The sequence below is a fragment of the Pongo abelii genome, chromosome 3 (genome assembly GCF_028885655.2).
Source record: "Pongo abelii isolate AG06213 chromosome 3, NHGRI_mPonAbe1-v2.0_pri, whole genome shotgun sequence".
In the NCBI taxonomy this organism is placed as follows: domain Eukaryota; kingdom Metazoa; phylum Chordata; class Mammalia; order Primates; family Hominidae; genus Pongo; species Pongo abelii.
The window spans coordinates 12595050-12616126 of NC_071988.2; the positions used below are offsets into that span (position 1 = coordinate 12595050).

The following is a 21077-nucleotide window of genomic DNA, read 5'->3' on the forward strand; positions in this document are numbered from 1 at the left end:
AGCTGTACTTTAAAGTAAACTTGAGATTTTAATGACCACCTCTGAATTTCTCATTTAGGGAAGACGTGGGAATCAATAACTGGAAGGTAATTTGCTTCACTTTGACACAGCAAGAAGAAAAAAAAAAGTAAACAAGGTTTTCATTTCCTACCATGCACTCTTAAAATAGCCATCTTCTTCTCACTTTTTAAATCCCATACATATAAAATATAGTCTTACCAGGAAAAACTTAAGAAGACCCAAAAAGGCAACAAGGATTAATTTTAGTTAGGGCAGAGAGAGTGTTCACAGAATAGGGAGCACTCTTCCTACACAGGTAATGCAGAGCTGACCTCATGAGGACAGATATGACAGTTAGGAAGTACTGCTGCTGCTTTTTTAGTTTGTGAAATTGAAGAAAAAAAAATGGAAGGCACTGAGAAATACATCTATGGTGTTAAAAGCTTATACTTTTTCTCCTCTATGATTTTCTCTCTAGGTAGCCTATCTGAAAGCTAGCAACAAATTTATAAGATGCTCTCTACAGGCAATCGCAAATAAAACTCAATATTTTTATTACTCCTAACCTAATAGTCCTAAACAGAATTTAATCACATGGTAAGAACAGCATAAGATACTGGTAAGAAGCACAGACTCGGGTTTGAAATCTGCACTGGTGCTCACTAGCTACATGACCGGACAAGACATGGTCTCTCTGCGACTTTGTCTCCTTGCCTGAACCTACTTCCTGGGGTTGTTCTGAGGACTACAGGAGTTGTTACACGAATGTCCTTAGCACAGTGTCTGGAAGATGGGAAGTGCTCAGGAGGGGTTTTCTGTAAAACAAATTGTATTATAAAGAATTCAGCCTTGCCCAGAGAGGTCTGGCCTTTACCATTAACTTCTGGGACGTAATCTCTAAGCCTCTGGAATGCTATGCCTGACTGGAGTGTTTTGGAGTGCGAAGGCTCTCGAGTCAAGCTAAACAGTCTAACGATGTGATTTACGGTCGGAGTGTTGGGTCATGGAGTAAGAGTTTGACCTCTAGAGGGGGTAGAGACTGAGATCAGCCATGTGGGCAGCCAACTCTGACTACATGCTAGAGCCTCAGTAAGAACTTTGGATCCCAAGGCTCTGGTGAACTTCCCTGGTTGGCAATATTCTGCGTATATTGTCAGACATCAATGCAGAGGAAGTAATTCAAGGGGGAACAATTGGAAGTTACTGTTTGAAACTTTCCTGGACTCTGCCCTATGTGCCTCTTCCCTTGACTGATTTTAATCTGAGTACCTTAACTGTGAACAACCACAGCTGTGAGTATACCACCTTTCAGTAAGTTCTATGAGCCTTTTAGCAAATTATCAAATTTAAAGGTGGTCTTAGGGAACCCTGAACTTGCAACTGGTGCCATTAATTGAGGGCAGTGTTGTGGACTACGCTGCCCCCAAATGTGACACACACAAATAAAAAGCATCTTCATATATTTATCTCCTCTAAATTTTAAATTAATAATCATACTACGGGATAGAGTTAAGGAATGAAGAACCAAGGGTTGTTGAGATTTAGTAACTTACCAAGCTTGCTCAGACAGACAACTTTGGAGCTGGGACTCAGAAACAAATCTTCCAACTACAAAATCCCATGCTCTTGCTACTATACCACACTGTTTCTCAGGATATAGCCATCAGAATATACAAATAATGCTTGACAGGATGCTTCAGAGGCATTATTATGTAAAATGCTTTACCATCTGACGTAATCTCTCCTTCTTCCATGCTATCAGACATTACAACTTCCTCCTCAGTATCTTCTTCAAAAGATGAAAGGTCACTGGTATGAACAGAGCTAACTGTGATGTCTGTAAGTCCATCCACATCAGAATCTATCAAAGAGAAATCTTCAAGAGGAAAATAAAACACAGAAAAAAAAATCATCTTATTATAAGAACATACTCAGAGCTCAATTACTAAATTACATTTAAAATTTTCTGCTTTAAATACGTGTCAAACTATCAAACAAGGCAGAGTGGTTTCCAGAAAATACAAAGGCAAAGTAGATTTCTGTAAAAATAACTAAACCATTAACTTATAATGTATGATATAATAAAAAAATGAATTTTAAGTAACTGAGTATTTACTACCTAATAAAGATTAGGATATCCAACTATGAACTAAGTTGCTTAAAATAATGTATGTGAATAAATTACAAGACAAATTATAAATTAATAACCTCTGTTAATTTACTCTGTGAACAGATATATTAGTATACAAAAATACAAATATTTATTGCTTTTTTTCTTAAGCAAAGGGGATATAAGTTTCCAAAAGTATTAAATAAACTTATTAAAATATGAAGGCAAATTTGATACTTCCCTGATCCCAAAATACTCTGTTCTTTAAATTTTGTAGATGTTTGCAAGTTTTTATATACCTTCTTTTGTCCCTTCAACAGTTTTAACTTTATTACTGTTCTTTTCTGAAGGAAGTTTTAAACTCTCTACTTCTTTTTCCTTTGCTTGTTTTTCATCTTTAACTTTCTGTGTATCTTCACTCTTTTTTGAGTGATCAAATTTCTTTTCAGTCTTTTCCTTCTTTTCTTTCTTTCTTTCTCCTTTCTCATTGCTGTCTGGCTTCTTTTCACCTTTGTCTGTTGATTTATTTTTTTGCTCACTGCTTTCCTGTTGAACATCCTTATTTAGCAGAATTAAATTATTATGCTCTTTTGTGTAATTTTTAATTTCTTCAACTGGACAGGGGAGGTCGCTAAACTCTTCAGACTTTGGGGCTGTTTCCAGTCCTTCACCTCCAGAGTCAGCTGTAGATTTTTCTTTATCAGCCATGTCCTCTGAAGTTCTTTCTTTGTCAGTACTAGTATCAGTGGTTGGCTGAGATGGAAGTTTTTTTGATGCTCTCTCACTGGTCTTGGCATTTGATGTTTCTGTTGAAGCCCTAGCAGCACTGGCTTCTTGGTTAAGAGAAGTTATGGTTTCCAATATCGACATGGCATCATTGGCTACATTAGCACTGGGCCCAGGAGTAGGAACACCTTAAAGAAAAAGAGAAGTTTTAGAATACATTTAATCAGAAGGAAAATACCTCTGCTAAATCAATACCACATGCCATTGTCATCTTTATATGATGCATATGCTGTGCAGACCATCTGTATATTCTTTTAGACTTTCAGGTACCAGTACTAGTATATACCATATTCTGAATTATCTACCTCTCTAATATATTATCTTAGGGAGGGCACCATGCAAATCTGAGGAGTTGTCTACTTCCTAGAAAAAGACTATATTCTCTAATTATTTTAGTTATTCCTTCTATTATCATACTCACACTCACATGGCATTACTAAAATGCTTATTATTTTTATTAATCTAAAAGAGGAAATGTTATGGCAATTGAGGAATTTAGGTGATATTTAAAGTACAATTTCACTGGAATAGCCAAATTAAAAATGTGTTAAAGAACCAAGTATCCCTAACTTGATATTCAGTTCAAGAAGAAAAACAACAGAACTGACCAAGAGTAAAAGCAAAGCACCTTGTGTAATAAGGGAAGTGTCTGGTTTCTCATCATCGGGAGCTGTGTTGCCACTTGCTTCCTCTTTGTGATTTAGCGTGGCCAAAAACTCATGCACAGCTTTCTCCACCTGAGGTCTGAATGTGTGGTTGATCTTTGGGTCCACAACCTGAGAAATAATTCGGTCAATACCAGACTCCAACATTCCTGATCTGAAACACAAGATAATTTATAGAAAGGTGAAAAATATATTATTTGCATTAATTACTTTAAAATAACACTGTATAATCTATCTGTCATCTATCTATCCATCCATCCATCCAACCTTAAATTGTCCCAATCCATTTACTTGGATATAGATAGACAATGGAAACTAAGTTTCATGCTATAGTAGCATTTAGATATACCATACTATAAAAGTCTGTAAACTTTTCTACCACTGTGTCACTAGTGGAAATACTGAAACAGACAAAACAAAACACCCTTAGAACTAGACACAGTACACTGCCTAGGGTCCAGTATAGAGGTGATGCTTATCTCACCCCTACTCTGCTCATGGCATATAGGAATATGCTCATTAAAAAGCTGAGTTCTGGGTATAAAATAAACCTATGGTCTCTACAACTTTTTTTAACAGAAAAAATGTAAGCTTTTTATAAGCATTAGAGTCCCCAGAAAAAAAAAAACACATACAAAATATAATTTCATCAAATTGCAAATTAAAAGAAGGAAAACTTTAGAGAAAAAAATTTGGAGAAACAAGACTTCTGGCTTTCTATTATCTTCCTGCTGTAAAAACTGGATGATTTATTCATTCAACAATTACGTTATAAGTGTCTTCTATATAACAGGCACTATGCTGGCCACTGACAGCTACAAATTGACCTGGTCCCTGTTCTGGATGGGGATGTAGACACAAACAATTAAGACATGAGATGACAGACACTAGTACACAACATGTACTATAGGAAAAGAGAGGAATAAGAAATTATTTGCTTATTAGAGGAATAAGAAATTATTAGATATGTCGAAGATAATTTAGGAGTGCTTCATAAAGGAGAAGACATTTGAGCCAGGTCTTGATTTCTACAGACGAGAAGGGGAAGAAAGGTACATGGAGTTAAAGAAATATCATATATGAGAGACAAAAGAGCGATGAGGACAACAATCTGTGAAATGTGCTTCTGCACAAAGGCATCTGAGTAAAATAAGAGAACATGAATTTATTTTAAGAAACACACTTAAATCTTGTTTCTTCCTAAAAAAGAAGTGGAGGAGTCAAGGTACTCGGGATAGTGCTGGAAGATCAAAGTGCTAGTCATTTCTAGCTTCTAAGCCTCAATTTCTCTCTAAGGAATGGATGAGGAGCCATCTTTCCTTACACTTTACAAATGCTATTTTTGAGTGCACTTCCATCTGGAGTGCAGGATGGATTAGTTTTTCATTTCTGGAAGCACCTTGTCGCCTTGTGAAACTATAATTCTACTTATGTGGGCCATAGAGAAAAATGAGCCAACTCAGCACAAAGTAGGTTACCTGCTTTTTAAAGTCTAAGATTAAAAAAAAAAGCAAATCTTGCAAACATTGTTACATCTTAGAGGTGTATTTAAAATGTAGTAGGTACAAAAGAAATAAGAAAAAGCAATCTTAAAAAAGGTTTTAGGGTACAAGTAAAAAGGTACAAAAAGGGCCGGGCATGGTGGCTCACGCCTGTAATCCCAGCACTCTGGGAGGCTGAGGCAGGCAGATCACAAGGTCAGGAGATCGAGACCATCCTGGTCAACATGGTGAAACCCCATCTCTCCTAAAAATACAAAAATTAGCTGGGTGTGGTGGCACGTGCCTGTAATCCCAGCTACTTGGGAGGCTGAGGCAGGAGAATTGCTGGAACCCAGGAGGCAGAGATTGCAGTGAGCTGAGATGGCACCACTGCACTCCACCCTGGCGACAGAACGAGACTCCGTCTCAAAAAAAAAAAAAAAGAAAAAAGAAAAAAAAGTACAAAAAAAATTAAACTATCCACTCCCAAATTTTTGCTTCAGTCTCTTTCTCTGTTGCCTATGTTCTAGCCTCTTGTTCTGCAAACAAACAAAACACTTCTACTTTAGTTCTTTCTCACACAGAGGTCAGCTCTGATCTTACAGAAAAATGGAGTCCAGTACCAATGATCATACCGCGCTTAGCAGCCATAACTGCCTCACCCAAGTGGGGAGAAGCTACAGCCCTAGGTCAACGGCAAAGCCAAAATGCCAACAGCTGGTGTTTTTCTGGTTAAAGTTATTTCCTTGTCTTCCTTTCAAATTATGTTTAGCTAAGTTCATTATTCAGTTATCTGGGATTTTCAGATTCTGTTGTACAAATAAAAGCTTAAGTAGAATAAAATTTTCCCTCCTACTGAGTCAGCAGATCAGCTACTAAGTTGAACCATCTGAAATTACTGATATTAGACCATTTTTGTCTTACAAAAATGGCAAGTGCAGATAGCTCAACCTAATGCAGTCAAGTGAGTATGTCTCAAAGCATACATATGAAAAACTGTTTGAAATTATATTTATTTACAGGGGCTAGTCCACCCCTATACCTTCAGATTGAACACAACTAAATAATCTCTTTAAGGAAGCTTTAAAATGTTATTATCAGTATCATAAAATGTTACTAATTGATATCAAATGAAAACAGTTCATTTAAAAATAATAATAAACAATACAGCTAGAAGAAAATGTACAAATGTCCCAGGAAAAGCAATGCCTAAATTATCCAAGCGAAGGCAGCTGTCTTCCCTTTTTCAAAATGTCTCCAGAAAAAGAGATTCCTCATTACTTATAGGCAAATTGCTCCAGCATTTAATCACTGACACAGCCACAAGAACCCTTGACCTCGCACCAAACATGATTTTGTGATCACAATATCTTACTGGTACAGCAATAATTTTAAGTGCTTAATTTTCACATGTGTAACACTTAGTTCCCTTAAATAAAAGAATAACTGCTCCTTTACCTTATAGATTTTGTATGCTATAAAAGTAAATGCAATTCTAAGAAGTTTGCCTTCAATCTGAGTGTCAATATATGAAGAAAAAAAATGCCAGACTCCCAAAAAAATATGCTTTTAAAGCAATGCAATCATTTGTGAACAGGGAGGTGGCTATGCAAATCACTGAATGAAAGTAATCAGAGCTCTGTATAAATGTGTGTGAAGGGGTGCTCTACCCTACCTCCACTCCCTTATCCCCTAGTCCTAAGCTATTTTGGTCATTGTTCTCTCTGAAGGCCTTTGTGGAAACGACAGGCAGCGGGCCTGTCACCCAACAGATCTTTTTTGTTTCTACATTTTCTAGAAACAGCTTTGACCTTTTCCCACCAGGTATTATTATGCAGCCTTCTAATGGCATCTTTTGATCTCACCTGGACTCTTTTACAGGTTCCTCAGACATCCTTTAAAATGTAGACAACAAAGCTATTGTGAATTTCCCTCTCCTCTTATGCACAAGGCGACACTGTCTGAGCCCCCAGGCTCCTGGTTTCTAGTATTACCTGTGGCTAAATAGGTTTGTCTTTTAGTCAGGGTGTGAATTTTGATTTGTGGGGCTTCCTGTTGCTTGAAACTATCAGACTAGATAGGCTTTTGAGAGGTTCCTATAGGACAAAAGGAAATTAAGAGGTGGCAGGTATAAAACAGATTTGTTTAACTGTTAAAAAAAAAAAAAAAGCTACACTTCATTCTCATAGATGTACTTGAACATAAATACTTGTCAAGTCAGGGAGACTGGATGCTCTCTAAATAACTTAGTCACCCTTTTTTTTGAGGGGTATAGCAGGGGTAGAAGGCTTTCTTGTCTTTGCAAATATTTATATTCAAGAACAAGTAGTGGCCAGGTGAGGTGGCCCATGCCTATAATCTCAGCACTTTCAGAAGCCAAGGAGGGAAGATCCCTTGAGCCTAGGATTTGGAGACTAGGCTGGGCAACATAATGAGACCCTGTCTTTACAAAAAAATACAATGATAAGATGGGCATGCTGGTGGGTGCTCAGGAGGATGACGTCGGGAGGTCTGCTTGAGCCCAGGAGATTGAGGCTGCAGTAGCCTATGATCATGCCACTGCACTCCTGCCTGGGGAACAGAATGAGACTCTTTTTTTGTTGGGAAAAAAAAAAAAAAAAAAAGTAGAAGACTGTAAATCTAGTTTCCTAAGGATGCTCCAAATATTCGAGTTATTATAATTGTCGTTACCTTAGTTGACTCAAAATGGCTCTGACAGGTCCAAACACTTTGAGGGGAGGTGGGGAGCCATATCATTCATACATAGCAGTTAAAAGTCATAGTAAAATGCAAAACACAGGGGTACTGTATTAAAAGAAGACATGGCCTCAAATCAAGAGAGAATATTTTAATTTCAGTAATCTTTAATGTCTTTATTTGTAAAATAAGAATGATAAAGCCTGCTTGCTCTCTTAGGGTCAAGAAAATAGTTGTGAAGGCAACTGTGTATATCATCTATTAATATTATATCTAGATTTTTTAGAATATTTCCAAAGGTCTATAGGAACAATCAGACTGTTAAAGTGTATAAGAAAATGTGAAGTGATTAGACCCAAATCCAAAATTATGGTACATCACACGAAATAGCCACACCAAATCTAGTAAAATTGTCAACATCATTAGGTGAACAAACTTGTATGTAATGTCTCCACTTTCAGGCAAAGTAGGTTAGGACATTTAAAACCTGCCCAGAAGTCTATATCTGAGACTTACTTGAGGACTTGTTGTCTAATATTGTTTCTTAGCTGGTTCTTATTGAGATGGGGACTCCATGTGTGAGTTGCCAAGTGATTTGCAACAAAGTTGTCAACACGCTGTCTCAGATTCTGATAGGCAGGCTAGAGAGAAAAAGGAAAGGTAAGTCTTCAATGTTATACAGTATCAATATTCACCTCTCAGAAAAGTATTTTTACCATGGGACAACAAAGTTTCACAGTTGCTGACAATTCTGCTTCAAGATAACTTACACTCATTCAAATACTACTTATTTTGTGTAAGACAAGGTGTTTGGAGATATGAGGAATATAAAGAAGAAAGATACACCTCTTATTTATAGACAGAGGACTGGAAAATAAGACACAAAGTGTTATTATTAGATGATTTGGAGTAAAAAAGGGAAAAGGGCTGAGGAAGCATGCCTTCATTGAAAATGTGCCATTTGAGCTGGAAATATCAATTGCACAAGGACGCCGGGAATGGGAATGGCTGGCTTTGCTCATACAGTCAATGTAAACAAAGAGCAAGTGGATGAGAAAACTGGAGGCCAGAAGCATTTAGTAAGCCTCCAAATTGGTGGTCCAATTTGGCAATAGAAGAGAATACAAAAAGCAGAGAAATGAGGTTAAGACAGAGAGGTTGGGGCCAGGTGCTAAAAGGCTTTGGTTACTTGTATAAGAAGTTTGGAATTATGGGGTACAGAATGGGAGCCCACTGCACATATGGGCAGAGTGATAGAACAGCTAAGCTTTCTGATGGTTAATCATTCTACAGTGCAAGAGTAAAGAGACACAAAATACTTTTAGGAAAGCATGCAATAACTACAGTGAGGAAGTTCTGTACTGGGGTGGCAGAAACCAGCTAACGGCATAGACCCAAGAGAAATTATTGAGGGACAACTACTTGAACTAGGCATTAAATCTGAGGTAAGGCGATGGTTCTCTACCAAGAAGGATTTCACTCCCATCCCCCAAGGGACATCTGGCAATGTCTGGAGACATTTTAGGTTGTTGCAACTGATGAGAGTGCTATCGGCATCTAGTGGGTCAACGGCAAGGGTGCTACTGAAGATCCTACAATGCACAGGACAATCCCCCGACAGCAAAGAACTATCCAGCCCCAAATGTCGACAGTGCTGAGTCTGAGAACCGTTGATGTGCTCCCTGAGGGGAACATGGAGGGGAACACATATTACATCATCTCTACCTGAAGGGGCATTGCCTGGAAGGAATATGTGACCACGCACTCAGGACTGCACTCCATTTCTGGAAGCTGTCCCCCAACACTGATGTTCTTTCTACCTTTCTTCTATACAACTTTTAATGTGGATGAGTTTGAGTGTCCCTGACTGATATTAAGCAAGCACTGTACAGCCTCACCTTCTGCCATTTGCCTCCTTTTAGTTTCAAAGTTTATACTCCAGTGATAAATTCTCATATCTGCACCTACCATCCTGCAACTACCATTCCCTCTGGTTGTCCATCTGACAAACTTCTCACCTTCAGAGCTCACCCTAATCTGTGAAATCATCTTGACACCGAAGGTAGGCTTATGGGCTCTTCATCCACGCTCCTACTGTTTTCTATACATGCTACCATTCAAGCAATTCTTGCACTACATTGTATTTTCGGGAGCAAGGCATATTTATCCTCCATTGACGTGTAAGCCTCCTCCTCTACCTCTCTTACAATTTGTTTTCATATAGCCTATCAAACTGCTTGGCAAATGAGCAATTAAAATATAGTCGTTAGCTGAATGGGTAACTATCTCTAACACAGAATGATAAACATTTTATCCCTCTGATGCCCTTTCATCAGTTCCAATTTTCAGGCCTTTTCTGATACTTATTTCCTATCCTACAAGGTAGTTTCATGATCATTTCCCATGTGCCTGTCCATTCATCCAAAATCGATATGAACTAAAATTAATTCTTTTTTTTTTTTTTTTTTTTTTTTTGGCAGAGTCTTGCTCGATTGCCCATGCTGGAGTACAGTGGTATGATCTCGGCTCACTGGAACCTCCACCTCCTGGGTTCCAGTGATTCTTGTGCCTCAGGCTCCTGAGTATCTGGGACTACAGGCATGCACCACCACACCTGGCTAATTTTTGTATTTTTAGTGGAGACAAGGTCTTGCTATATTGGCCATGTTGGTCTTGAACTCCTAACCTCAAGTGATCCACCTGTCTCGGCCTCCCAAAGTGCTGGGATTACAGGTGTCAGCCACCATACCCAGCCCTAAAACTAATTCTTAATTCTTTATCCCCAATGATTCTAAAGCCTAATTCTTCTTCCAGTATTCCCAAATCTAACACACATTCATTGGGCTCTAACATCACAATGCATTTGGCATTCTAGTCTAGTCTTCCCATAACAAGTTCAAATTTGAACTACTCAACAGGTAATTTTCCTTGTTTTCAAGCTCTCCTTTCAGTAAAAAGTTGAGTGACTAGAGAAATATTAAATATTCATTGAGAAGTATTCTCCTAGGAACATATATGTACCCACATGTACATATATATACACACACACACACACACGCATATACATATATTACACATACTTATACCCTTTCTTCCTTTTCCAGTGCTTTGGTGAAAAGCCTTAGAGTTATCCTTGAGTCCTCCCTTTGTCTCCTACTTCACATGCATATTATTAGCAAATTCTCTCAACAGTACTATGAAAATACACCCAGAATCTGACCATTTCCCACTACCTTTACCGACCCCATTCTGTTCCAAGGCATTCTCATCTGTCTGAATTATAACAACTGGCCTCATGCTTCTATCCTTACCTACAACAAAGTTAAGTCTTCTAAAAATCGGGTAACCATGTAATTTATTGACCCATTCAAATCACAACTTAGCAAGAAAGGGGAAGCTATTACACATGGTCAACCCATCTGAAATGGAAGTCAGATCATGTCCTTCGTTTGCTCAAAACCTGCCAATGGTTTCTGAGCTCAAGTAAAAGCCAAACACTTCTGATGGCTCCCAAGACCTGCCAGATCTGTGAAGGCATACCTACCTCACCTCTTGTCATTTTCCCTTTAGTGGGTCTGTCTCAGCCCTTCTATACTTGCTATGCTCTCTTCTTGGAATGCTCAAGCCCCAGACAGCTGCATTGCTCCTTCAATTCCTTCACAGATGGCTCAAGTATCGTCACATTCAAACCTACCCTGAACAGCTTACTCGAAATAAAACAGTAAGCCCATCGATCCCTCATCTTGCTTTTTTCCATAGGACCTACCATACATTATTTGTTGTCTATTTTTTTTTCCACTAGGATGTAAGCTCCATAACAGTGGGATGTTTGGTTCACTGTTGTATCCCTGGCACCTAAAAAAATGACTGGTACATAAGAGTTGCTCAATGAATGTTTGTTGGGTGAACAAATTGACCAGGGGCCATTTATAACTAAGAAAGTGTCCAAAAAATCAGACTTTGTTACTTGACAAGAGAGGTACCATATTTACCTGGGTGGTGAGCTCCCTGAAGGGCCTCTTGATCATCCCTCCTCACACTCTCCAGATGCTAATCAGTGCAAAGGAGACAGAATGGCTTTGTAACCACTAAGCTTGCTCCAGAGATCTGGAAACTGATAGTCTATAATGGAGGAGTCTTCGCAGTAGTTGGAGCTTAGGGTTGCCCATGGTTCCATTTCTTTGGGTGGGAAGGGCTGATTTGGTCTGCTACAGTCAGATCTCTCTCCTGGTTAAGGACTATCAATGACCCTGGACAGTTTGGAGGGGGGTTCTATGGTCTTCTGGTGTAGCAGCAAACTTTGGTACTTCTCATCCTGGTTTAAAGACACTAAACTGGATTACGGTTTTGCTCTTAGAGAGCACCTGGCAGGTATCAAATGTCTTCATTCTTAAATATGCATGTGACAGACATAATCCACTATAACTCTACATGCTACAGTTAAGACTTTTTGACAGAAAGCAGGTCAGTCTTTGAGGTTCAAGTGGCAGATGAAACTCAAGGATTCCATTAAAGTGATGGTTCTTTGCATGAACAGGGAATCTTCTACTTTGGCCCACTCATCACATTGATATGAATGTTATGTTCTGATGAAGAAAACTTTGGCTTTTTGGGAAGCAGGGAGGAATAACTTTTTTATTTTAAATAAGAAAATGAAGTATAAAATGGTATTCAATGAGAACAAATCTTTTAAATCAAATTAAAATCTACCTAATTGCTAACTAAGGGAGTGGAAGAGAAGGAGAGAGTCATGGGGGAAAGGAAGTACCAGAACATAACCTGTAACACAACCAGGAGCAGGTACAGAGGTTAGTAGCAAGGGGGAGAGAGAGAGAGATTTCGTGGGAGAGTTTAAACTGGCGTCTGAGCACCAGAACTTCAACCATAGCTGAGTGTTCCTTTTTGTCTGGGAGGGTGTCATTTCAGTTCTAATTTCTCAAAGCATCAGAAATATTAGAAATTTTCATAATTATTAAATAGTATATGCAATTGTATTGAAAAATGTGTATTGTTGCTTTAAAAAAAAATTTTTTTTAGACCAAGTCTCACTCTGTCTCCCAGGCTGGAGTGCAGTGGTGCAATCTCAGCTCACTGAAACCTCTGTCTCCCGGCTTCAAGCAATTCTCCTGCCTCAGCCTCCCGAGTAGCTGGGACTACAGGCATGTGCCACCACACATGGCTAATTTTTTTTGTATTTTTAGTAGAGATGGGGTTTCATCATTTTGGTCAGGCTGGCCTTGAACTCCTGACCTCAAATGATCCACCCGCCTCGGCCTCCCAAAGTGCTGGGATTACAGGCATAAGCCACCGTGCCTGGCCATATTGTTGCTTTTTAAAGTTCCTATGTCTGTGGCTGAATATGCCTTATTACTAGAAGAAGAAGGGTTGATCATCAATTCTATTCCTATTTCTAATTTTTATAGTCATGTGCCCTGAGAAACCTTGTTCATATAAACAAGTACTGTGCCTGGGAATGGAAGAGTTTTGTTGTAACAATATCATTCAATTCTTGACCTCAAAAAAGGCTAAGAACATTAAAATAGGTTCTTATTCCATGGTTCTTGAACTCCCTGAAACTGTATATGTTATTAGATTGATTCTCATGAAATTGCCTATAATTGACCATTTTGAAGTAGAAAAACGGCGTTTTAATGTGTTACTTGTGTATTTTTCTTGAGAGAAGGTCCTAACTTTCATTAGATGATCAGAGATACCATGCTTCCCTCCTTCCCTCCAGAAAAGGTTTTAATCCTTTACTTTGAAGGGTCTGGCAGGGATATTATAGAAACATACCAAAAACATTTTGTGGGAATAGGATAATAAAAAAGTTGAGCCTTAAACATTGCAGCAGTACATTACAATTTTTAACTTGTATACATAATGATAACACACAGATTCATGGGTTTCTGAGAACAGCAAAGTAAAAATTCTACTTGTTGAATGCGAATAACTAACTTTATTTGGTAACATTTACCTGGCCATGTCTAACCTTTTCCCATTAAATAACAACAAAAATAATAAAGGCAATAGAAATTATTTCTAAAAGGTAGCAGCGCATATTCCTGAAGACAAAAGTAAAAAAACTATACTTCCTAAATAGATGAACACTCCCAAGTGAATTGAATTCTCTGTGGTGCAAAACCTCCAATATCCTGAAAAACCACATTTTACATAGCAGGCCCAGTATGAGTCCTTATAAAGGAAGATGTACCAGGATATTCAAGAGTTTCCCCAGAAGACATAGTGGAACTGTGGGTAGTTCACCTAAAAGCTTTAGAAGAAACTGCGCATGTTGTAAACATGCATTTCTCAAAGAGACAAGGCTCCTCAGAACAACTAAACATACTATGAGAAAACCCTCGACCGGGTGGGGTGGCTCACGCCTATTGGGCGAATCGCGAGGTCAGGAGATCGAGACCATCCTAGCCAACACGGTGAAACCTTGTGTCTACTAAAAATACAAAAATTAGCGGGGCGTGGTGGCACGCACTTGTAATCCCAGCTACTTGGGAGGCTGAGACAGGAGAGTCGCTTGAACCCGGGAGGCGGAGGTTGCAGTGAGCCGAGATCACGTCATTGCATTCCAGCCTGGCGACAGGGTGAGACCCCGTTTCAAAAAAAAAAAAAAAAAAAAAGGAAACCCTCATTTCATCAAAACTCCAATCCCATGGACCCCCAACCAGATTTAACAAGCAGACAAAAACAACCCCTACAAACCAGTTAATTTTCCAACATGCTTTCTGCTTCCAGAATTCTAGACTCTACTGTGGTTTTCCATCCATCTCACTGACTGCTCTTTCCTGGTGTCTTTGCCAATCCAGCTAAGTTTACTTGTTCCTGCTAATGTCCCTTTCACTCTGACATCTGGTACAAAATCCCTTCCCCTTTCCACTCTCTTTCTGGACAGGGAACCTCGTTGCTGACCTTTCCCTTCTCTACATTACTCTCCTGAATCTGCTCTCTTTCCTGTCCTTTCTCCACTTCAGTATCTGCTGTCACTTCTCCTGCACCTTTTCTCCACTGAATGACTCGGTTCTCTCTACCCGACCTTCCTGTCCCTTCTCACCTTAGAATGGTGACATGGCCTAAGTTACCTAAATCAGGCAGTCACTGCTAGAAACAATACTAAAGTCCTGTCTCAGGTTTTGCCTCCGTATCTTTGCGCTCCCACCACGACGATGTCCAGCAAAGCATATTACACATAACTTGATTCAATTACCATTTAGTCATTTCTCCAAAGGATAAAGGTTCATGGCCCTTACCGCCCAGAACACCTTCAAGAAAGAAGGCAAACATAACTTCGATACAAAGTAAAATAATCAGATATGAGAATGAATACAAAACTGGCTACTGTTAGCGCTACTATTTCCAAACCAGTTCCTGTAACAACAATGCCTTAGTCTTGCTCACCAGACCGGGGTAATCACTGCGCCGAAACCATGACTGGCACGTAGTAGGTACTTAAACACTAGTCGGTAAAATGAACCAAAGTACATGCTAACGAATGAACACGCTGTGCTTTGCACAGTCCGTGGCACACAGCTGCAGCTCCAAGAGGAAGCCACTGCAAAAGAAGCGCGCCCTTGGGTCCTCCCCTTCCCTCGCAGACCCCCAAACCCGGCGCGCTCCGAACCTTGGTGTCCACGTCGGCCAGGCAGTCTCTGCGGAACTGGTCGAAGAGCCCCTGGCTCTTGAGGTGGTTCACGATCATGGCCACGAGCTGCGGGTCCCCGGCGCCCGCCCCCGCGCCGCCCGCCCCACCCGCGCCGGGGCCAGCCCCGGGGCCCGGCGGCGGCGGCGGTGGCTGCGGCTGCGGCGGGGGAGGCGGCGGCGCAGGAGGAGGCGGCTGCGGCTGTGGGTTGGTGGCCATGGTGGCCTGTGCCGTGGAGCGCAAGGGCCCTGACCGGCGGACGCTCCTGGGAGGCGGCGGCTGCACTGGTCCCGCCGCCTGAGGGAAGCCAACGGGATGTTGTTACGGAACCAGCGGATCCAGAGCAACCCCGGAAGTGAAAGGGAACTGGGGGAAAAGGAGGAAAAGACGGTGACAACGTTGACGAAAGTCCGGCGACGGAGGCCGCGAGGAGCCAGTTTCGGCCGTCGCCGGGCGCAAGCGCCCTCCCGAGGCCGCGCTGCGCCGGAAGTGGCGGCGACTGTGGCGACGGAGACGTGAAGGCTGTGCTGGCCGCGGGTTGTGGGGTTTGCCCGGAGGTTAGGGCTTCGACCCGCGCGACACCTGGGGCCCTAGGTCTGAGCGGGGGCAGTGAGGTTCTGGCCCCGCTTCATCCGCGACGGCATTTTAGGCCTGCCTGTCTTGCTCCAGTTCCCCGGATCAGTGCATAGAGATCCGTAGACATTTATAATGCAAACCTACGTGGATCTGCTCATTCTAAACTCGCCCAACCCTCGTCGTTCTTAGCCTGTGATCCTGCACTATTCTTGTCCCAGCAGGTAGCTCCAAGGTCCTTCTGTCTCTCTTCTGCCTGCACATCCCATTTCCCCGTGGGGGTCCCTTGTTTCTGGCAGTGTGCCTGTGGATTAGACCCGATCCCTCCAGCCCGTTCTTCCTATCTGTGAAGACAAACCGACAGGCTTTTATTTTTAGGAGCTTTGCTATTGATTATTATGATTATAGCAGGTAAAACGTCTATAGCACATATTATGTACCAAGCGTGGCGTTAAGTGCTTTTACATGTATTAACGCATTTAATCTTTGGACAAACACTAAGAGCTAGGTCCGATTACTGTCCCCAATTTGCAAATCAGGGAACCAAGGCTCAGATAAATTAGGTATGTTGAGTAAGATTACACAGCTAGCAAATCACCTGTTTTTGGACTGCATCATCTTTAAAATTATTATTAGTACGTGGTCAAAGCAACATAAATATTAGAAAATTTCATAATTACCAAATAGTATATGTAACTTTATTGAAAAATGCATATTGTTGCTTTTTAAAGTTCCTACATCTGTGGCTGAATATGTCTTAACAGTAGGAGAAGAAGGGTTGAGCATCAATTCTGTTCCTATTTGTAATTTTTATAGCTGTGTGCCCTGAGAAACCTTGTTCATATAAACAAGTACTGTGCCTAGGAATGGAAGAGTTTTGTTGTAGCAATATCATTCAGTTCTTGACCTCAAAAAATTAGATTTGATGATCTATGAGCTGACTTCAATTAGGCCCTCCTTCCATTTGATCGAAAGCAAAGAGCTGAAAACCACCTGGCTTGCCAAAGGATTTGTTTACTTAATCCTTATTTTTTCACTCTTTCAGATTCTGGGAAATATACCAGACAGGTTTTACCAAGATACCAAATGACTATGAATTAGACCTGATTTTTTCAATGAGATGTAACTTTCACCTGATATACTGAAAGTTTGGAGAATATCTAAACATTTTTCATTTTCATAAATAGTTTTGGATAAGATTTATTTTTGTTATCAGGTGGTTAAATTATGTTTTTGTCAAAATTTGCAACTGCAGATTTAGCTCATTCAAGTTCAAAGTCTTTGTCACTGGGCACAGTGTCTCACGCCTGTAATCCTAGCACTTTGGGAGGCTGAGGTGGGAGGATCGGTTGAGTCCAGAGTTCAAGACCAGCCTGGGCAACATGGCAAGACCCCACCTCTACAAAAAAATAAAAGAAATTAAGCGGTGTAGTGGCGTGCACCTGTAGTCCTACCTACTTGGGAGGATTAGGTGGGAGGATCACCTGAGCCCAAGAAGTCAAGTCTGCAGTGAGCCATGATGGGGTCACTACACTCCAGGTTGAGCAACAGAGTGAGACCCTTCTCAAAAACAAGAAAAAAAAAAAAAAAAAGGTTTGTTAAGAATGTTAAATGTTTACCTTATAACCTAATTAACAGAGCCCATTTTTGTTGTCAAACTAGACAAATCAGATTTACTTTAAATCAGAAACAATTTGACTTCATTGTTTCAATTCAGAATATCCTGTGTGTTTTGAGGAGTTTGATGAAGACAGCAGAGAGGAGAAAGTCATGGAATGAATCTTAAAAGATTAATTACTATATGCAGTCAAGGCTGGGCGTGGCAGCAAACTCCTGTAATCCTAGAGCTTTGTGAGGCTGGGGCAGGTGGGTTGCTTGAAGCCACGAGTTCAAGACCAGTAACAAAACAAAACAAAAAAGTAACCAGGTGTGATGGTGCAGACCTTGAGAAACTGAGGTGGGAGGATTGCTTGAGCCCAGGAGGTTAAGATTGCAATAAGCTATGGTGGTGCCACTGCATTCCAGCCTTGGTGACAGAGTGACACCCTGTCTCAAAAAAAAAAAAAAAAAAAAGGCAGTCAAGATTACAGGACTAAAATAGCATAAAATATAAATATTTTATTCATTTTAAAAATTAGTTATGAAAAAGTGAGACTATAACACTTAATTACCAACAATACAATATAATATATGTTGCTATATTTTAAGTTTATAAGTTTTTAAGTGTGTAGTATGATAAAAGGTGTGGTATTTCTTTGGTGTATTTGGATGTGTGAATCAAATTTATTCAGGTTTTTGGGAATAACTAAGTAGAAATCATCCATAAAAGTTCTGAAAAACTTTACAAACTTAATTAGGCATAATGTCCAAGTTTTAAAAATTAATGAGACAATAAGGTATTTACTGCTAAAAATGAATTGGGTCAGTGGCTAATAAATAATTTGTGAACAGTATATAGAAAATCTTAAGTATTTTCTACAATGCAATAAGATGTGAACTTTGTAATAGTTCACAAACCATTTTCTCAAATGTGCCCTAATTGCCTTATTGAATAACACACACTGAATCTAAAGATACATCTTTGTATCTCTGAGTTCAAGTTACACTGGGTAGACACATTATACTGGTTGCAGTGTAACTTGAACAATTTTGTAGCCTTGAAAAACATTCTAGATACATTGAAAAGAATCTGGGTCACTGATCTGCACTGCCTTGGCTGTTCCAAGGTGATTTTCTTTTCATATGAATACAGGTGCTAGGGATGAGTATTTTAAATACCCAAGAAACAACAACAACAAAAAGCATACATTTAAATCTTTTTAAAAGACTGCTTTAAGCAGTCAGCATTCCCTACCAATGACGTCTTTGCTGTGTTTCCTCCTGATTGTCTCTCTAGAAAAGAGTATATAATTTCTTTTTTTTAGTAAATTATTTTATTTCTTCCATGATGATTTAGAGGGACTATATTCAAACAAGTACAAATATTTCATAAATAATATCTTGCCATTTTCTAACCAATTGAGTAATTTGTTCCACAATAAGCTACCTCACATCTTTCAGCAAGAAATACGTTAAATTTGAATAGTAAAGACATTACATAATGAATTAGGACACAATTAAAATGTGCTTTAAATATTTCTTTAAGGGAGAAGACACCACACTTCTACTCAATGAAGATAAACTTTTTTTTTTTTTCTGTGACGGAGTCTTGCTCTGTCGCCCAGGCTGGAGTGCAGTGGTGCGATCTCGGCTCACTGCAAGCTCTGCCTCCCAGGTTCACACCATTCTCCTGCCTCAGCCTCCTGAGTAGCTAGGACTACAAGTGCCCGTCACCACGCCCGGCTAATTTTTTTTGTATTTTTAGTAGAGACGGGGCTTCACTGTGTTAGCCAAGATGGTCTCGATCTCCTGACCTCGTGATCTGCCTGCCTGGGCCTCCCAAAGTGCTGGGATTACAGGCATGAGCCACCTCCCCCAGCCGAAGAGAAACATATTTTATAGTCCAGAGGTCTTTTATTTTTTTAACACTTATTTTGCCATGAATTCATAGGGAATAGATTCCAGCAGCTCAGGCTCCTTCCCATTGGTTCTCACAAACTGTGCTTCCCTGGGTGGAGCAGGCTGGCACTTCAGTTGAACCCAGGTACCTTTCTCTTTGGCTTCTTTCTTTTTCTGGTCATTTTCCTTCACGTGTTTGAGGAAGCTATCTCGGCTCTTAGTGAGCTTAATGTGCTCGATACGCACATTAATTCTCTTGGCAAGAATCAGGCCCTTGTTGGTATACAACAATACCAACAGGGGTAACATTGTAGACTCTTCTAGTTTTGCCATGGTAACACTTGTGGGGCATTCCTTTTTGAATAGTACCCATTCTCTTGATGTCTACAATATCACCGTTTTGTTTTTTTTTTTTTCGAGACAGGATAGAGAGTCTCGCTCTGTCGTCCAGGCCATAGTGCCGTGGTGCGATCTTGGCTCACTGCAACCTCCACCTCCTGGGTTCAAGCAATTCTCCTGCCTCAGCCTCCTGAGTAGCTGGGACTACAGGCGCGCCCTGCTATGCCCGGGTAATTTTTTGTATTTTTAGTAGAGATGGGGTTTCACTGTGTTGCCCATGCTGGTTTTGAACTCCTGAGCCCAGGCAATCCGCCCACCTCACCCTCCCAAAGTGCTAGAATTACAGGTGTGAGCCACCGAGCCTGGCCTCACCTTTCTTATAGATTCAAATATACGTGGCCAAAGGAACAACTCCATGTTTTCTAAAAGGCCTGGAGAACATCTGTCGGGTGCCTCTCCTCTTTCCCTTTGGGTTCGTCATTTTAGCGAATTACTGGAAGATGGCGGTTCCAGCTGAAAGGAAAAGAGTATATAATTTCTAGCAGTAGTTAGGGCATAGAAGAGGTGAGATCTTCACAAAAGAAATTGCCGTCATTCTCCTACTCTATGCCTGTCTGAATTCAGAACATTCCAACAAAAGTCAGATACTTTCTCCCTTAACAGGACTGACTCTCATTCTGTTCCCCAAGTCTGATGTCAAGGTGACAGACTTTACAGTTTGCGAATTAGGGAAGCAACAGTAGGTGATGATGGCCCCCATTACTGGTAGCCATGTGTATGGTTAGGCACCAGATTCCTGACAAATGGTTTTTGTCAGGAATTTCTTCTCCTTTCTACAGTCCACCCTGTCCCCCACCCCTACCCAATCCTCCAGACTGTTTCTGTGAGCTTGTCCAGTGAAAGTCAAACATTGATCTCCTAACCCCAGGGATCCCATCTGATTATTCGGCAGAGTTGTTTCCTTATTTTCTTCCGCTTGTACCCCCATGGGATCCCCACTCTTTGGCATCTCCATTCCTGACTAGGCTTTTCATAATCAAAGGGAAATGAATATTTTCTAAATCTCCATCAACCCAAAGCTTAGCAGAAACTTTGAAAGTTCATTTTTCAGAGATAACAGAAAACATAGGAGGAGGGAGAGAGGACATGTGTTAATATTATTTGTCTTTCCAATGCAAGCTGCATGGTCACACGTATTCTGTTTTTGTTGCAGTATAGTAGCGCCCTGTTATCCATGGGGGATATGTTCCAAGACCCCTAGAGGATGCTTGAAACCA

At 40.4% G+C, this 21077-nt stretch overlaps 1 protein-coding gene across 10 annotated transcripts in view; it reads right to left on the reverse strand.

Moving 5' to 3' along the window:
- Positions 1-15751, reverse strand: part of BOD1L1 (biorientation of chromosomes in cell division 1 like 1) — a 58902-nt gene extending 43151 nt beyond the window's left edge. For all 10 annotated transcript variants that reach the window (XM_054553711.2, XM_063723319.1, XM_024246063.3 and 7 more), the window contains exons 1-5: positions 15373-15751; positions 8256-8380; positions 3525-3715; positions 2410-3024; positions 1727-1876 (exon numbers count right to left, since the gene is read on the reverse strand). In XM_054553711.2, coding sequence (XP_054409686.2) covers positions 1727-1876; positions 2410-3024; positions 3525-3715; positions 8256-8380; positions 15373-15609 — 1318 coding nt within the window. In that variant the 5' untranslated portion in view covers positions 15610-15751. The remainder of the gene's footprint in view (positions 1-1726; positions 1877-2409; positions 3025-3524; positions 3716-8255; positions 8381-15372) is intronic.
- Positions 15752-21077: the final 5326 nt, after the last annotated feature.